General features: G+C 35.6%; 1 protein-coding gene across 2 annotated transcripts; it reads right to left on the bottom strand.

The window, feature by feature from the left end:
* Positions 1-297: 297 nt before the first annotated feature.
* On the bottom strand, positions 298-17426 carry LOC123876620 (SH3 domain-containing protein 19). Of its 2 annotated transcripts, none has more exons than XM_045922909.1 (4): positions 17158-17426; positions 15558-16441; positions 12991-13224; positions 298-3568 (listed from the first exon to the last, which is right to left on the bottom strand). In XM_045922909.1, exons 1-4 carry the CDS (start codon positions 17174-17176, stop codon positions 3251-3253), a joined length of 1455 nt encoding a protein of 484 aa, XP_045778865.1. In that variant the 5' UTR covers positions 17177-17426; the 3' UTR covers positions 298-3250. The 2 variants fall into 2 exon arrangements, with proteins under 2 accessions (XP_045778865.1, XP_045778866.1); XM_045922910.1 differs by lacking the exon at positions 17158-17426 and adding an exon at positions 16708-17042.
* Positions 17427-18023: the final 597 nt, after the last annotated feature.

Raw genomic sequence — 18023 nt, forward strand, 5'->3', positions numbered from 1 at the left:
CCGTTTTTGCGTGATTGAGTAACAAACATCCAAACATCCACACTTTTACATAGATTTATAATATTAGGATTAGGATGATGCTTGAACCTAGCGACAGCAGCGCTGCCTTCGCGCGGCACTTTGCGCCTGAAGGCGCCGTAAGTTTAAGTTCTGTCAGTTACGAGATTTTGAACAACCAAATCATGTCTTCATTATCAATTAGCATCGTCTTTGCACTTCTTGAAATACGTAGTTTGTGCTACACCTCAATTGAAATATAGGAAAGGAATTCTATATGCATATTAATAAAAAACCATATTAAATGTTATTTTTTTATTATAAATAAGTTGACGTATTATACACATTAATAATAATTAATTAACGTTCAGAATACTTAAGGCACTTAATATTATGGTCCCACCAAAATAAAAACTACTTAAAAATAAATGACACAAACAAAATTATACAAATATGTTAAAAATAAGCTTTTACCGATGCTGAAAATAAATTAAGAAAATAGAAGCCTTTGGCTATATTTGATTTAAAAAAAAAAAACATTTTGTAACCAGTCATCCAAAATATAAAATATAAATAAATTAGATCGGACACGTTATTTTGGACATATGTTTTTTAATTTTACTCCATTCCTCAAAAATACACTTTTTTATCTTCAGAATTTCTCAGCTATATCATATTTTGTGGATTACTTGGGATTTGGGTATAGCTGGGGCTATTTAATCCTATTACATAATGCCAAATCTTTAAAACGAAAGTAAACCCAAACAAACGGCCAAAATTAATATTTTAATAAAATAATCTATGTGTAATCTGTATCGACAGATTATACAATATGTATCATAAAAGTAAATATTGATTGTAATAAAAAGGAGAATAAATCAGATCCAACATAATTAAAATGACGATACTTAGGAAAAATAATTTATCTGATATAAACCAAGAAAAATAAGGCATATTTAAAATAATTTAAGATACCTTTAAACATAATTTAAAAAAAAAAGTATAATATTCAGATCTTTCGAGCATCACACAACCGTAACTAAAAATAATATCATAATTCATAAGGCATATTAATAACTACGTTATATAGTATACATAATACATTATATTATTTACAATAAGTCAATTACATAGAATTGTTAATTTTTATTGTTTCGCTTGTTGCCGTTCGGTCATTAAGGTCAAATGTTAATAAAGATATTTAACGATACTTATAGTTATTATGGCAAAAAATGTTAAATCTTCAAATTAATTAAGGTCTCCGCTCACTTCCACGATATATTTACGGCTAAAATCCGAGGTGCAACAAGGGACCGAATTATTGGTATTTTTCGTAGCGATACCATAGTACCGTTATTTTACCGATAAAAAGTACCCAAACATCCATTAACGTTATCTATACACCGGTAAAAGTAACACTACTTTTAATATGGATTTAGCTTGTCTAAGCTGAAATGACGCGCCCCACTACATAATTTTTTTGATGTAGATGTGTAAAAATTACGGTAGTGGGGTGCGTCATTTCAAAATAGACAACAGATAATAATAATAGTTATTAAATTATACACCCATCTCTGTATAAACCCTTCAGGTTCAAAATGTTGAATTCCTAAAACGTTGAATTCTCATATTGTTGAATTTGCAAAATGTTGAGTCCTAAAATGTTGAATTTGCAAAATGTTGAATTTTGGAATTCCCAAAATGTTGGCTTCGCAAAATGTTGGATTCGCAAAATGTTGAATTTCTACTACTACTATAATAATTAACGTTAACTTTTTATGTAACGTAATAAATTGTTTTGGTACCTAGTTATAATATTAATATAATAACTAACCATCCCGACTGCTCGCTGGACCTTAGGTTGCCCAATTAAGCTTTTGTAACCTTTTTTGACCATTAAAAAATCCGGGCAAGTTTGCGGAGTACCTTCATTGTTCACAATTATCAATGACGAAAAATTGTGTAGTTAATAGATTTTTATACAAAACTTATCATATACCTTAATTCTTATAAAGATATTCAGTATTGCACAAAAGTATTTCAGCTTGAATTTTAAAAGAACTTTGTTGCAATCACAAAAAATTCATATTGGAACGACAGAGGAAGCTTACATTAAATATGACAACACCTATAAATGTTGATGTTAGGAAAGTACAAAATAAGAAAAGCATCAGTCTTCGTGCAATTCCCACAACATATCACATGTTACAGTTACAATTGGTTATTCAATGGACGATTTTTATAGATATTTTGTTACTAAACTACTCGATAATAATAATCTGAAATGACTTAGTGAATTTTGTAAATCGACACATGTCATAGTAATTGAATTAAACTAACCCATTACATTAAATATTTGATAGCATTTACCTAACTACTTCATAATATTATAAACTTTAGCGAAACCTATTTGTGTTTTTCCTGAAACACCACAAGAAATATTTTGTGTAGATATATTTTTTGTGTGGCATTTCGAGAAAAACACGCATAGGAGACCCGGCTTTATATTTCGCATGTTGTGGCCGGCACTAATTTCGGTTGCACAGTTAGTTATGTATGAATCAGGGGCAGTTAGAGCAGACAAACTGGATTTGACCAAACATTTGCCGATCAAATACGGCCAATCTAGACAGTTTGTCAAAGCTTTATATGGCCCTTGATAGTCCCCTCCGGACTATCATTACCGTTTCGCGATATTTTCTCGGTAAAGGATCGCATATCGATTCTCGCGTGATAAGATTGATAGTGTAATAGGACCCTTCGATTTGTGAGCTGCCAGCAGATAATTTTTTCTCACATTAACAAAAGGCAAGGCCGAAAGAACAGCTTTGATACCCAAGCACGGTTTACTGACTTAATACGCGAGTGAATAAGAGATTCCCTCCATTTAAAAACGCGTTTACTTATCACCTGCTTTCGTAGAATGTATTATACTGCTTAATACCTGCAGTTATACACTTTTAATCTATCAACGTTTCAATATGAGAAGTGTTTGATGTCGCGCTTTCTTAAGAGCTCCGCCCTTCTCCACCTTCTTCATCTGCGTTTCCCGCCATCTTTCTCACTTCACTTCTCAGGAAGCAGGATATTATATTCTACGAAAGTTGGTATTTACTACAATGTCTATGATACCATCTGCAGAAAATTGGCGCTCTTTTCTTGGCGCGTACCTACTGTACCAACGGGTAGGTACCACATCAGGGTACCGTTCAACAGCAAATTTCTGCTAATTATGCTATTTGAATCCTAAAGACTAACTCATCTGGACATAATTGACTGGAAACTGCCCTTTCAAGCCGTTACATTCACCGAAGTACCATTCCTGATTGATTTTCGACAGCACAGTGATCTTGTCGCCTAAACTAAATCGTAGATCGCCTGGTTGGACCGGCTCGAAGTCGTACAAAGCAACCGCGTGGCCAATGTGCGCGGGTCCTTCGTTGGGAAGCGGTACCTTGACCTCGACGAAGTTGGACGGGAAAAGACCTTCCTCCTCTTGGAGACCTCTACGCAATCTCCCGTACATCCATTCGTCGTTTTCTCGCCTCAACAGATAAATCTTGGAATTTGCCTGTAAGGAAAAATTATATTTAGGTTAACAAAAGGGATGTGTGGCGTAGTTGTGACACCCTAGGTATATCAATCGATTGCAATTGTTAAGCAACGCTGACCTAAGTCGGTAGTTGGATAGGTGACCGACATTCATTTCGTCCTTGCTTTGGAGAGCACGTTAAGCCATAATAAGTCCAGGTTCGTATCACTAACATCTGATAACAGTATTTCAGCCAGTTCACAGTCGATACCTCTCATGGGGATTTACACCATCGTTCTAGAACGCGGTGCGGAATTTCCGCTAGGGTATTTATTTACTGGCTGTGAAGGAGGCTTTCAACCCGAACAAAAATGTAATGTCAAACTAAGAAAATAACATAATCTACTTATACAGTTTGCCTTATTAAACGTAGGGCAAGCAAAACAATCGTTATCTTAAAATCAACCAATCGGGGCCCTATCAAATATTATAAATCAATATCAAATAGCTAAACCATAATAACCAGTACATAAATAAATGCGCAAAAGAAAAAAATAAGATTACGAGAGCTCATTGAACTGGATCTAGGTTAGTCTGTTGTTCAGGTTGTTGCAAAATTATATGTAGACAATACCAGTGCAATTCAGCAATTTATCATGAAATACCTATGTAAGTATTCAGTTTCAGTTCACGGCTTTGAATTTTAATTTCTTCAATAACAAAATTCAGGCCATACCTAAACCAGCGTCATATCTTTCGCTTCTATTTGAAAATTGAAAACCACGAGAGCCTCAATACCCAACGGTACATATTTGATTCCAACTAAAATATTATGATTGATTCCAATTTCCAAATATGAAAAGCTTTAAGAAATAGAAACAGAATGTGATTCAAATATTTGGTCTTACAACTATTTTGTCACTCCCGACATCAAATAATAAATTATTTTGCAAAATTTAGAGTGCATTACAATATAATAATTAATCAAGATACACATTACAATTAATAATACTAATAAACTGATGAGAGAACTATGCTTGAAGTTTCTTTACCTACGTGATCAAATTAGACACGAGGAGATCCGTAGGAGAACTACTCGTAGAACCCGCATATCTCAGCACAATGCGAAGTTAAAGTGGCAATGGGCAGGGTACATAGTTCGAAAAACCAATGGACATTGGAGTCCCAAGGTACTGCAACGGCGACCTCGCAACAGAAAGTGCAGCTTTGGAAAATCTCTCATTAGGTGAATAAACGACCTCAAACGAGTCGCAGAGGAAGCCGTTGGATTCAGGTGGTACAAGACCGTGGCGTGACGAAGTCCCTACCAGAGAGCCATGTCCAGCGGCGGCCATCAATCAGTTGACGATGATAACGATGTATACCTAAACTGCCCTATATAACATTAATTACGTATACCTAGACTAGAACATACTAGAACATAAGAATTAATACCTAAGCAATTATTTTTAAGAGGGGTCTCTGCGTCACTCGCTTCATACAAACGTAGTTCCAATTTCATTTGAATATTAAGCAACCAAAGTTCATGAAATATTTTTTTTTTTTTTTATATATTTTATATTGCAGACATATTCTGGAAACTAATATCTATGTCTGTGGTTTTCCAGATTTCTGTTAAAATATTCGGTTTCAAAGTTACGCGGTCTTAAAAATTTACATACAAATCTTTGAGCCCCTGTAATTTTAAAACTACATATTTTTAGAAAAATCTAAAACACCACAGACACAGATATTAGTTTCTAGAATATGTCTGCAAAATTCAAATGAAATTGGAACTACGATTGTATGAAGCGAGTGACGGAGAGAGCCCTGTTAAAGCTACTTTACACGTGAAATATTAAACTGACACAAAATAATTTTGAAGTAAAGCATTTTTTATACGCGGGCTAGGCCAAGTTATCAGTGTCATTACAACTAACCTCAATTTGATAAGTTATCAATAACACCCTACGCAAAAGCCGTAATATCAGGAGTCAGGACTACTTGAGTTCGAAAAACCAATAGACACTGGGTTCCCTAGGTGCTAGAATGGAGACTTTTCACTGGAAAGCGCACGTTGGCGAACCGATAAGCTTGCATCTTAGGGATGGACATAGGCTACTTTTTAACCGACTTCAAAAAAGAAGGAGGTTCTCAATTCATCGGTTTTTTAATGTACTTTGCAGGTGGTCCCATATAAATTTGGTGAAGATCTAATGAATATCTTCGGAGATGGAGAACAGAACTCCTCGATGGATAAGAGTAAATTGCTCGCGATGTGTAATAGCTTAGTAAACAGTAGGTTTTTAACTAGGCAGAGCATATTGTAGTACAGTGGGGACGCAAAAAATTGTGAAATAAAAAAAATTTGAAGTCGGTTTTATTTTTGTCCCGGAAAATCAAAGAAATATCACGGGATTTTTTGAAACCTAAATTCACCTGAACGAAGTCGCGGGCATCATCTTTATATTAAAGAGTTAGTTTGCACCCCAGGGACGGGCATAGGCTTTAATCCGAAAAAATAAAGCTGAATTTTTCCAAAACCTAAATCCACGCGACGGACATCATCTAGTAGGCACTAGACTAGAGCCTCGATAGCTCAACGGTTGAGGAGCAGAGTGGGCGATTCAAACCCCCCGTTGCACTATAGTCGTACCCACTCCTGGCACAAGCTAAACGCTTAATTGGAGGGGAAAGGAGAGTATTAGTCATGATTACCATGGCTAGTAATCTTGAAAAAAAAACAAAAAAAAAGTTGTTACTTTAAAACTATAACCGCTGGTGGAAGTCGCAAGGCGATATCGTTTTCCTGTCCGTGTACATATTGCGTATGGAAATTTTATCATATCATGAAATAACAGACTTCTGCAAATCGCCTACGTCCCCGATAATTGGTACATGGAAAAACAATAAAAAGAATTGTGTAAACAGAAACACAAGCAATAGTAACGTCACGCGATCGCAAGCGCCGTATTCGATTACCTGACGTCAGCAACTACGTTGATTCCATAGCTGAAAACATATTTGCTAATTGCTATCACTATATTATGAAGGAGATACAGTAACCACCCACAAACTCATTTGTTTTAATTTTAAGCCGTTGATGCAAATAAAAATTTGCGCCGTGTGTTGAACCACATTATTATTTTTCAACCATGTTTTCAATATAAACACGTGTGAACTACTTCGACACAATTATTTTCGCTTGATGCACTATTTTCGTGTGGACGTGGCTTCAGGCTCTTTGGGCCACAAAAACATAGAAATTAGACTAAAAGGCCTAGCTTACTAACGGGTAACTAGATCTTAACTACTAGTAAAGTAGGTACCTACAGTATTTGAAGCAGTTCATGCTTACAAAAGTCTGCGTCGTGTATAGAACCACATTATTATTTTTCAACATAAACATGTGTCAACTACGTCGATGCAATTATTTTCACCTGATGCAAACTATTCGTTTGGATTGTGACTTCTTCGAGCTTTATAGGTACTTATAGCACAGAATAATCCTATAGAAATGAGAAAAGACCTATCTAAAGTATAAAGCCGCGCGTACGTCACTGCCGCGCGTCGCGGCTGGAGAGAATATCGTGCGGGGCGCTGCCGCAACGCGCAGTTCCGCTGCAGTTCAGTTCGAGTGCGTGGGCACCTTAACTGCTATACGGTAGTGTACCGAATGAAGCTCCGATAATAATAAATAATAATTATTTTAGATTCGTCGTCGATGTTTATCTTCAACGCAAGTAAAGCGTAGTTTTATAGAAAGCTGTAATTATCGAGTTATAAAATAAATACCAGACGTTAATATACGCTCGTGATCTCGTTAGCATCCGATGTTTGCATGACAAATATTTCACATCTTCACACTTTAATCCACAATCCGTAGTTTGAATTGAATTCCTTCTCATATTATTATAAATACAAAGCGATCAAATCACTAACATAAAGTAAGTAACGTACATAAATCGAAGAACATGGACTTGCATGGTTAGACGAGATTAAGAATATCGTACAGAGAACCTGGGTAAAAGATTGTGAATACTGAATAAATAGATAGTGAAAATGTCTACAAGAGAAGAAAGTCTATTGTCCACTCCAGCAGTGGAGACGACGAATCAAAGCTGACGTCCTTCAACCAAAAAGCCGTTAACTGCAAAATATTTTGAATTATTACCAAAAAACGTGGGAATTTTCAAAGACTAATTAGGTAATGTTGTAAAATATACAATGCTACGTAAAACTAAACTAAAAACTACTACAAATCTTGGTCCTACAATATTTTTTTTTTATAAACATTAGTTTTCGAAAATTCCCACGTTTTTGTCGATAACTCAAAAAATAATTTTGCAGATAACAGCGTCAAAGGAAAGAAGGATTGCAATTTGCAGATAACAGCGAAAGGAGGAGTAGGTATCTTATAGTATAAAAAGTTCTTCTGACCACCTCCGATGGAGAGTTTAACCAAGCCAAGACCCACCAGACTGAGGAATGAGGGTGTAGAGCTTTAATGATGATGAATATCAGTTAAGCGTCGGTAAATAGCATCTGGATGGGCCCTTCGAAGATAAAAAATGCGCTCAAAAAGTCAATAGAATTTGCAAAAGTCTATGATGACGTAAGATTCAAGCGTATTTTTGCGGACGGAATTGTATGGGAAAGGCTAATCCATATACATCAATGGTAAATAGGTACTAAATACCAATTCTTGGAAACAATGGAGTTCGTTAGCACACATTAGGTACTGCCGCACGCCAGGAACAATAATGATGCAATGAGTTGTCATAAATGCTATAAACGCTAACAGGTTTGTCCGTGAGCCTGGCCGAGGTAAATTTAGAATTACACTGGAAAGGTTTTAGCTCACTATAAGCGCCTACCTACCTACCTACCTAGCTATAGCTAGTTCGCAGAGTAGTCAATATTCATTACGTAAAAGCTAGAGGTAATCGGCTTAAACAGTCCTCCTGAATTAGTCCAAATTCAATTAAGACAGAGTAAATAAACCTCTATAAAAACCGGCCAAGTGCGAGTCAGACTCGCGTACCGAGGGTTCCGTACTCGGGTATTTTTCCGACATTTTGCACGATAAATCAAAAACTATTATGCATGAAAATAAATAAAAATCTGTTTTAGAATGTACAGGTAAAGCCTTTTCATATGATACCCCACTTGGTATAGTTATCTTACTTTGAAATTTGTAACACATTTTAATTTTTTTTTTACATGATATAACCACAAATTCGCGCTTTTCAGATTATTTCCTGTATTAGTACAATGAGACCTACCTACCTGCCAAATTTCATGATTCTAGATCAACAGGAAATACCCTATATATAGGTTTCTTGACAGACACGACCGAAGGGTTCCGTTTTTCCTTTTGAGATACGGAACCCTAATTATCCCGTATCCCGAAGAATCCTTAATTATTTCGAGATAAAAACTACCCTATATGTTAACCCGGATCAGCTGTCACTGTACCAAACATTCAAATGCGTTCAGTAGTTTTCACGTGATGCGTGTAGTGACAGACAGACAGACAGAAAGTGATCCTAGATGAGTTTTAAAGGGAGATTAGACTTGGAGCAAACTATAATATGATATTTATGTGGACAACCAAGTACATTATGTACCATAGCAACAAACATTTTTAAAGAGATTTAAAATACTTGAAAAAAACTACTTGATGTTATGTGATTTGTCCATGAACTTGTGCTTTGCTTAGTGAATAATATGTGATAAAGAAACATTTGACGTATGAATTCTAAAAATAGACAGGTGTTTGGCATCAAGCCACGTACGCGAAATACAAACAATTCGAGCGCCCTATTCACTCCGTACTAGATATTGCAGATTTATCTCAACAATGTGCTTTACATACGGACATACAATTAATATAATGCAGCCATTGTAACAAACTACCTAAATAGTCTGCAATTTCAATAGTCGCTATTGATGATTGGTTTGGAAAATAACTTCAATAAGTATTAGGGTGAAAATGTTTCTCAAACATCTCAAGACATCGCCGCCGGCCCAATACTGAGCACGGGTCAGATCCTCTTGGAATAGAAGCCACAGTTTCCTTCACCGTTAAAGCAAGTGATATTTAATAGCTTGAAACGCACATAGCTCCGAAAAGTTAAAGGTGCCCTGGATGAAACCCCGGGACCTCTAAATAGGAGGCCGAAGTTTTCACCACTAGGCATCTATACGCTGTGATTACCAAATTATAAGGAGTAAAGGAAGATTATGACTAAACACTATCAATTACTCAATTAGTATAAGCAGCGCACGGCCGAGACTACTTTTAAGTCATTGCTATTTTATGATTGGGGACGTGAAAGACCACATGGGACTTGGGAGACCTCCTATCCTATCCGGTGTTAAGACCAACTAAAGGAAACTTGCACGCTCAACTTTTACGATGGTATCACACTTCACACTAATATTATAAAGAAGTGTGTATGTATGTTTGTTATTCTTTCACGCAAAAACTACTGGACCGTTTTGGCTGAAATTTAGAACGGAGATAGACTACACTCCGGAATTACATATAGGCTACTAATGATCCCGTAAAAATTCGTGGTTCCCGCGGGATTTTAAAAAACCTATATCGAACGAAGTCGCGGGTATCAGCTAGATAGATGGCTAAAAACAGGTCCTGAATGAAAGACCTCATTTACCGCAAATTGTTGACTCGGTCGGGAGGTGATCACTATGCTCAGTCATGAGCAACCGACTAATGAGATATATTATGGAATAATATTACTAAATAGCTAACCAGTTAAAACTTATAATACTTGTGAAGTTTTGTAATAGCAGATATCAGAATGACATAAAATAACAATAAAACGTATTATGTGCCGGTCGTGTACCTCACATCAATGAGATTATAACTGCAATTATGCGAACAAGGCAGGCATCAGTGTATATAGGGTTAAGGGTCGGATCTTTATTGCTGGTATCGGTGGAGTCACTTGGAATCATTAAGACGTTAAAAGGAATTTTGACCTCGTTTTCCTTATTGTCTTTTACCTTGTTATTAAACAATGAATAGGTACTTAATAATTGAAAATTATATTGACACCAATCCATATAACTAAACCTTTATTAAATACAAATCAAACTGAACTGAATCGATACGGCAAATAAATGCTTTTTGTTCTAGCAGTAACAGCTCATTACTGTTACCATGCTGGGCCATATTATGCCTTTTAACTTTTATAGAAGTTTCATATAAGGAGGGAATATGGACTTATGAACCTACACACTTATTGTTAACTATAGGTACATAGGTATAGGCATGCGCTTGACTCCAAGCTCACCAAAATGGTGGTGGTGATGATGCAGCCTAAGGTGGAATGACCTGCCTAGACGGTGCATATTCACTCTTCTTTTGAAGGTCCCATATTGTAAGTAGCGAAGAAAACCGAAACCGGAAAGGCATACGATGCGTACCTATTACAAACGAGGAAAGGAACAAACTGCTTCGTACGAGGTCCTGGAATTTCGACAATTTAGGGATGCAAACCTCCAAGAGACTCGTGGTCCGATAGTAAAATGGCGACGATAGGCGAACAGGTAATGCCTGTCTTTTTTACCAATTTAAATAGAAAACACAGAGGTGCTTGAATTGAACATAATACGAAACTGAAGGCCCTTATCAAGCGATTTATAAAGAATTAAATGTATATTTGTAATGTAATAATTGTGTGTGTGTGTGTGTGTGTGTGTGTGTGTGTTTGTTACTCCTTCACGCAAATAATGGAATAGAGGTAGATAATATCCAGGATTAGCACATAGGCTACTTTTTATCCCGGAAAATCATACCGGAGTTCCCACGGGATTTCGAAAAACCTAAATCCACGCAGACAAAGTCGCGGGCATCATCTAGTATGTAATATTTTTTCACATTGCAAAGTTTTATGAACAATGTTAACATGATTAATTTACAAGCAACCTAATTAGGGTTGGTAGTTGATACGTAAATGCCGGAAGCTATATTTTTGCATGCAAGATAACTAATAAAGTCCAGTTTTATACGCGTCACGTTTCCGTTTGTTTTAATTTGATCCATATTGCATACACCGTAAGGAGCGTTTTTGTTTGAGCACACAGCTCAGGAAATTAATACCATTATAAATATTGCAGGTGTTATTATATTTAGAGCGGAACTATCAGGTGACTTAAGCGATACCATAGAAACGCCCTGAACTTTCCAGATTTTGATTATGAAATGTTATAATATTATTTTTCTGTGATATATCATAAAAATATTAGATAAGTACTTAATAAACTCTAAGCTGCTATTTATTTGGCCCAAACAATTAAAACTAGAGAACTGAAATAGCGACGGGCCGGCCATATGGCAAGAAAGAAAATACAGAAAGGTATTAGTGTTATTACAGATGGTAGGTACCCACCAATGGGATGGAAAATGATTAACAGGACTCTCTCCGTCACTTACTCCATACAATCGTAGCCCCAGTTTCATTTAAATATTAAGCAACCAAAGTACCCATGAAATTTTGCAGACATATTCTAGAAACTAATATCTGTGCCTGTGGTGTTTTAGATTTTTCTAAAAATATGTAGTTTTCAAATTACAAGGGCTCAAAGATTTGTATGTGAATTTTTAAGACAGCCTAACTTTGAAACCGAATTTTTTAACGGAAATCTAAAAACCACAGGCATAGATATTAGTTCCCGGAACGTTTCTACTAAATTCCATTGAGTATGATTGGTTAGTATTCCAATGAGAGACGAACTACGTTTGTATGGAGCGAATGACGGAGAGAACCTTCCTTAAGTTATAGAAACTACATGGCCGACAAATGCTACATAACTTCAAAATAATAACTTTAGCCTAAGCTTCAGTCCATTGGTCCTTCAGCTGACCTAACTAGAGTATAGTGATCTATCTAGAAGTTTAAATTGACAAATTGTCCGTCTTTGCACCATAAAGAATGATAATGATATCCGAATATATTTTTTTTTACATTCATTATAGTTAGTTACATAGAAACGATTTTGAATCCATGTTAAGCGTGCAAAGGTAAGGAAAGAGTAAAATAGATTAATATCTGTAACATCTGGGCTACATAAAAGGTAATGGCAGCTTTCATTTTTCGTCTTTGGGCTAACAACCGTAACAGAAATGATTATGATGGGCATCATTATGGTTTCTGTGAACGCAAAGTTTACGCGGTATATTGCCGTCTCTACTTTTCTTATAAAACAAGATGAAGGCCATCGATCTATTATACCAATTTAATGATGGCATAGATCAGTCCACGTTATATTTAGAAGATCATGCTAGCGAAAGCTTTAATTATAATTTTTCCTTGACAAATATTTATGAAACAAACAAGCGAAAAGTTGGCACATGATAAAAATAACAGCAGATTATTTTAGTATTCTTTAAAAATAGATGTAAAAAATACTATTGCAAAGAGAGCACTCACGTTAAAACATAAATCGCCAGGATGATTTGTGAAATAATCGAACAGCGCTATCGCGTAGGGTTCTTCATCGTCATCTGATGTGTCTGGCAAATCGAACTCTTGATCTTCCGGCCAGACTACTGGTAAATCATCGTCTACGATTTCTGGCGGTGGCGGGGGCGGGATGGTAGGCATCGGTGGGGTGGACTCCCTCTCGGGCGACTCTTCGTGATCCCAACTGAAAGGCTTCGAGTCCTGCAAAAGAATTTTTACTATCAGAGAACATTGCAAACAAAAATCAGCCGCTTCGTATGGAAACTATACGAAACATTCTCCTCTTGCCACATCCTGGAACAATGGCAATGGTTCGAAAAACAAACAGCGACTGGGAGGTGTTCATGAATTTTATGTTTTATCTTATATACTAAACTAGCTGACGCCCGCGACTTCATCCGCGTGGATTTTCGTTTTCAAAATCCCGCGGGAACTCTTTGATTTTCCGGGATAAAAAGTAGCCTATGTGTTAATCCAGGGTATAATCTATCTCCATTCCAAATTTCAGCCAAATCCGTCCAGTAGTTTTTGCGTGATTGAATAACAAACATCCAAACATCCACCCTTTCACATTTATGGGATTATGATTGTTAGATTTATCATGATACAACAAAACGATTAGCAGAAAATGAAACAAATGGTACATCTTGAAGACGGAAACAGGATACTTTTTATCCAGCAAATCAGAGTTCCCATGGAATTTGAAAAGTTGCAAATGTGGAACAAATGAGTTTTGGATGGGACTACTTGTTTCAAAATCTTTAAGAAATGATGCAAAAAGCACAAAAAAAAAATTTTGTGTCTGTGCTTGTACTCTTTATTTATTTTCCCTCAAATCAGATAAGGGGCAAGGTCGCCATGAATGAAGGGAAACGTTAAACTCATAAGCATCTGTAGTCAGCATAGTTTATTTAGACTACTTTACATTTAATACTTTAATTTTACTTAATGTTGATGCGTGGATGATAAAATTAAAGATATTTCTTCTAAAAATGAATTTATTGGCGCGCAGACCGTTTGGTTTTTAACAAAGAGAAGAGAACAAAAAAAAATTATAAAAACGTAAAATGACAATCTAGAAATATATAAAATTGAGGGTTGTTAAAGAAAATATGTTGTATGAACTGACATTTCAAACAGATAACAAATTTATGATTTTAGATAAGTAAGATTTGAGTTTAATAGATGAAATATATGTTAGTTATGTACCTAGTTAATGCCTAATTTTAAAAGTGTTGGAAATCCCACTCCCATGATCCAGTAAGAATTAAATAATTGGATACCTATTTATTTTTGTGATATTATCATTTTACTGAATGATTCATTTCATTACTCATTTATTAGTGATAAAATATAGATAAAAATCTTGTTCTTGGAATCATTATAAAATTTAAAAAACCGGCCAAGTGCAAATCAGACTCGCGCACTGAGGGTTTCATATTCGGTTATTTTTTCGACATTTTGCATGATAAATCAAAAACTAGACGAAATGAGTTATTATTAACTACTTAGCATGTTTATCTTACTATAAATTCCTAGAAAGTATTGAAGACTAGCCAAAAGTTAGGAAAACAAAGCCTGATTACCTTAGGACTCAGAGACAACATAACTAATAGATAGTTATGTTGTCTCTAAGTCCAATTTTCAGAATAGGACCCCAGGTTACTTCCTATATCCAAACTTACTTAACATCTATATAAAATTAAACAGAAATTTCGGGCAGAAACATTATATATCTGGCTGTCAGCTGTTCATTTTCATACAATAGAACATTTAAATATCTTAAAATGTTATTTAAGCCATGGTCATGTTGACTTGATCTTTTTGCACATTTACATAACTAACTGATGAAGGCAATTTGGTGTAACACTATAGCTTGCATATAAGTGAACTTAGGTATATTACATTAGCATCTTTATTTTTCTATGACAATACCATATCATAATATTATGTGCTTTAATAGAATGCTAATTTACATAATTATTATTAGCGTTAGCACTAATTTTCATAATTAGTGTATTCAGCTCTTCAAATGGAAATGATGCAATTGACTTATTTCTCATTTAGGAGTTTGCACAAGTAATGCATATGTCTATAGTTTGCATGTTTTTATGATCTGCTCTGCAAATAACTTGTTTTGTATTGGCAGATAACAAGTTTAGTTTTTTGCAACTGTAGAAAAAATATTTATAAATAAATAAGTAATTAGGTTGATTCCTATAAAATAAGGATTGGCCCAACAATCTGTCATTTATTTAGAGTCGTCTTCTGCAGTATCTTATTTGACAAATAATATTGGAACTAGGGAAGGACAACTGATATAAAATAGTCGATATAAATGATATTACAGCCATAATGGGGAGATCTTTGACAAGAAAAGTAACAAAAAGAGAACAGTGAAATGTTTTGTATTATTGCATCTGATAGAGGCCTATAAACTCTGGAAGGGAGGGGCACGGCACACACAATAGACGGAAACGTTTACATGCAGAAAGAAAGGGCTATAAAATAAAATAAATATTGGAATAACTCACCACACTGTCTCCGAAGCCATTGCTAATTTTTTGTATTGGTGTTGTGGTATTAATACTCATAGATGTTATCTGGAAGTTGCTTCCAAATGTACTCTTTAGTAAGGCAGAGTTATCTGGTGGTTTAGGCCTTGCTGGTTTCACACGAATAATAGTCGGCCCTTTCGAAGGCGCAACTGAATAATGGCTACTTCCATTGCTCAATGTCTCAAATGCATCTGTGTTAAACATTGGTTTCTTGGGTAGCGAAGGCTTTGTAACGGGAGGTGAGAACGGATCAATGGTTGAAAAATCATCAAACGTATCCTCCTTACTTATAGGTTTCCTTGAATGCAGGAAGAGATCAAAGTCATCTTCGAATCCACTCTCAGCTTGGGAGGCACTACCCCCACTGAATGCATTATGGTGATTTGTTGAAGTTGTAGCATCTGACCCAAAACTATCAACACTGACACCGTCACTACTAGACCTAGTTGTGAACGTGGGGGAACTGGGTGGTGATGAAAAGTCTATCAAAGTCCCTGTTTGTATATTAACACGCTCACATCTAGGAAACATTTTGTTAGGGTCCACTTCACTACCTAGGTCTGTAAATGTTTGATTGGTTGCACTGGATTGATTAACTGCAGTTTTACTCTTCCTTGATAGTAGAGATGTTAGCACTGTAGGTTTACGTATAAAGTGTGAAGGTTTTGCAGGCACATCAGGCTGTTTGGACACTTTTGGTGGTGGTGGTCTGGGTGGAGGCTTCTTTTTCTGCCCAAACTGTGGTGTTGGCTCGAAAACATCAGCTCCAAAGGGATCATCATTCCAATTAGTGACAGGCGAATATCTATTCACTGCCACCCCTGGTACACCAGGGGCTGCCCTCGTTGGACCCTTCATACCTAGACAAAGAGTAATTATTTTTATTTGAGTACAAATTACAAAAATTTTTACTTCCTGGATCAGTAAAGATAGACTATCTTTTATCAATAACTTCAAACACAAAAACCTTTCAACTTCAGCAAATATGTATAAAGTTTTGAGGAAGTCACTACATCTCTATAAGTGCATATGATCAATTTTAAGTTTTGTACCTTGAAGGAAAACAAGGTATTATTACTGTGTTTGAGAATACCCAAACACAATAATAATATGATTGCATTCTGACCTGAAAATCCACTTGGTGACTTCTAATAAATATACTAAACACAATATTATGGACACAACTATGCGTAATTTCGCACTATAAAACTAATTAGGAGCTTTATCGACGAACGTCGCTTCGACACTAAACTGTAACTGTTGGTTACTCAATAGTCAATACTCAGTGGACAATGATCACAGCTGATAGGAACGCCAGCGCGGTATTTAGCGGATGTTCAACCTGATAAACAATTGATAAAACAGATCCACCCACTGGGGATACATGTGCATTGCGCTTTACGTAGCGGGTATAATGTATGTGCCAGGTACGAGATAGCACGGCCTTGATAAGTTGATATTCACGTCATAACAACGCACATCAGAATATTATTTACATAAGACTTTTTGTATAACAGGTCACACATTTTACTACCTATCAAAACTTAGCATTTAATTTACAAATTTTAATACGCACCATGCTTAAAAATTTCCATTTCGAGTTTCTATATTAATTCGTAATAAATGACAAAGCCAGTATAACTTCGAAAGTTCAATTTTTACTAATCACACACTCTTCTACACAATATCCTATGTAATTTTATACCCACTGCATGATAAAACATGTTAAGATGAATGAACGGGGTATTTTATCAATTGATTCGTATTTTAAGAATAAATTATTGCAAAATATCAAGCAGAACAAGCTTACACCGTTAGATTCATTTTTGTTTTGTTGCATGCATTGCTGATCTGTCATTGTAAACGGGAAGTCGGTTTGACCGTTGACACTTGACGTTTGATTATTATGACCAGCTTGAAAACTGCTAAAACCTACTAAGCTATTTAAAAAAATGCATCACTTATTATGCTAGAAAACCGGCCTAGTGTGAGTCAGACTCACACACCGTACTCGGGTATTTTTTTTTTTTTTTTTTTTTTTTTAATTTGTACCAGAAAGTTGTAACAATATAAATAAATTTGCTCGGTGCGCGAGCTGCTAAAGCAGCTCACGTGACGTGGTAAAGTTAACTTTATTATATAAAACCAAATTGATTTAATAAGATACATAATTCAACCCGAAAAACCCCATAAAATGACAGGCATTTCTATTTTTTGTAAAAAATGTAAGTCCGCCATCTTGGATTTGAAAATAAATGTCATTATCAAAATCAGCACTCTGGAAAACCCTGAAAACGATATCCATATTATTATTTGTAAATTAGGATAATAATTTAGTAGGGTGCGTGGGTGCGCGGACCACTAAAGTGGTCCGCGAGCATGCAGAGTTTGTTTCACCGAGTAGACCTTCGGACCCTGATCATCTTTTGCCAAGAAACCACT

The sequence above is a fragment of the Maniola jurtina genome, chromosome 22 (genome assembly GCF_905333055.1).
Source record: "Maniola jurtina chromosome 22, ilManJurt1.1, whole genome shotgun sequence".
In the NCBI taxonomy this organism is placed as follows: Eukaryota; Metazoa; Arthropoda; class Insecta; order Lepidoptera; family Nymphalidae; genus Maniola; species Maniola jurtina.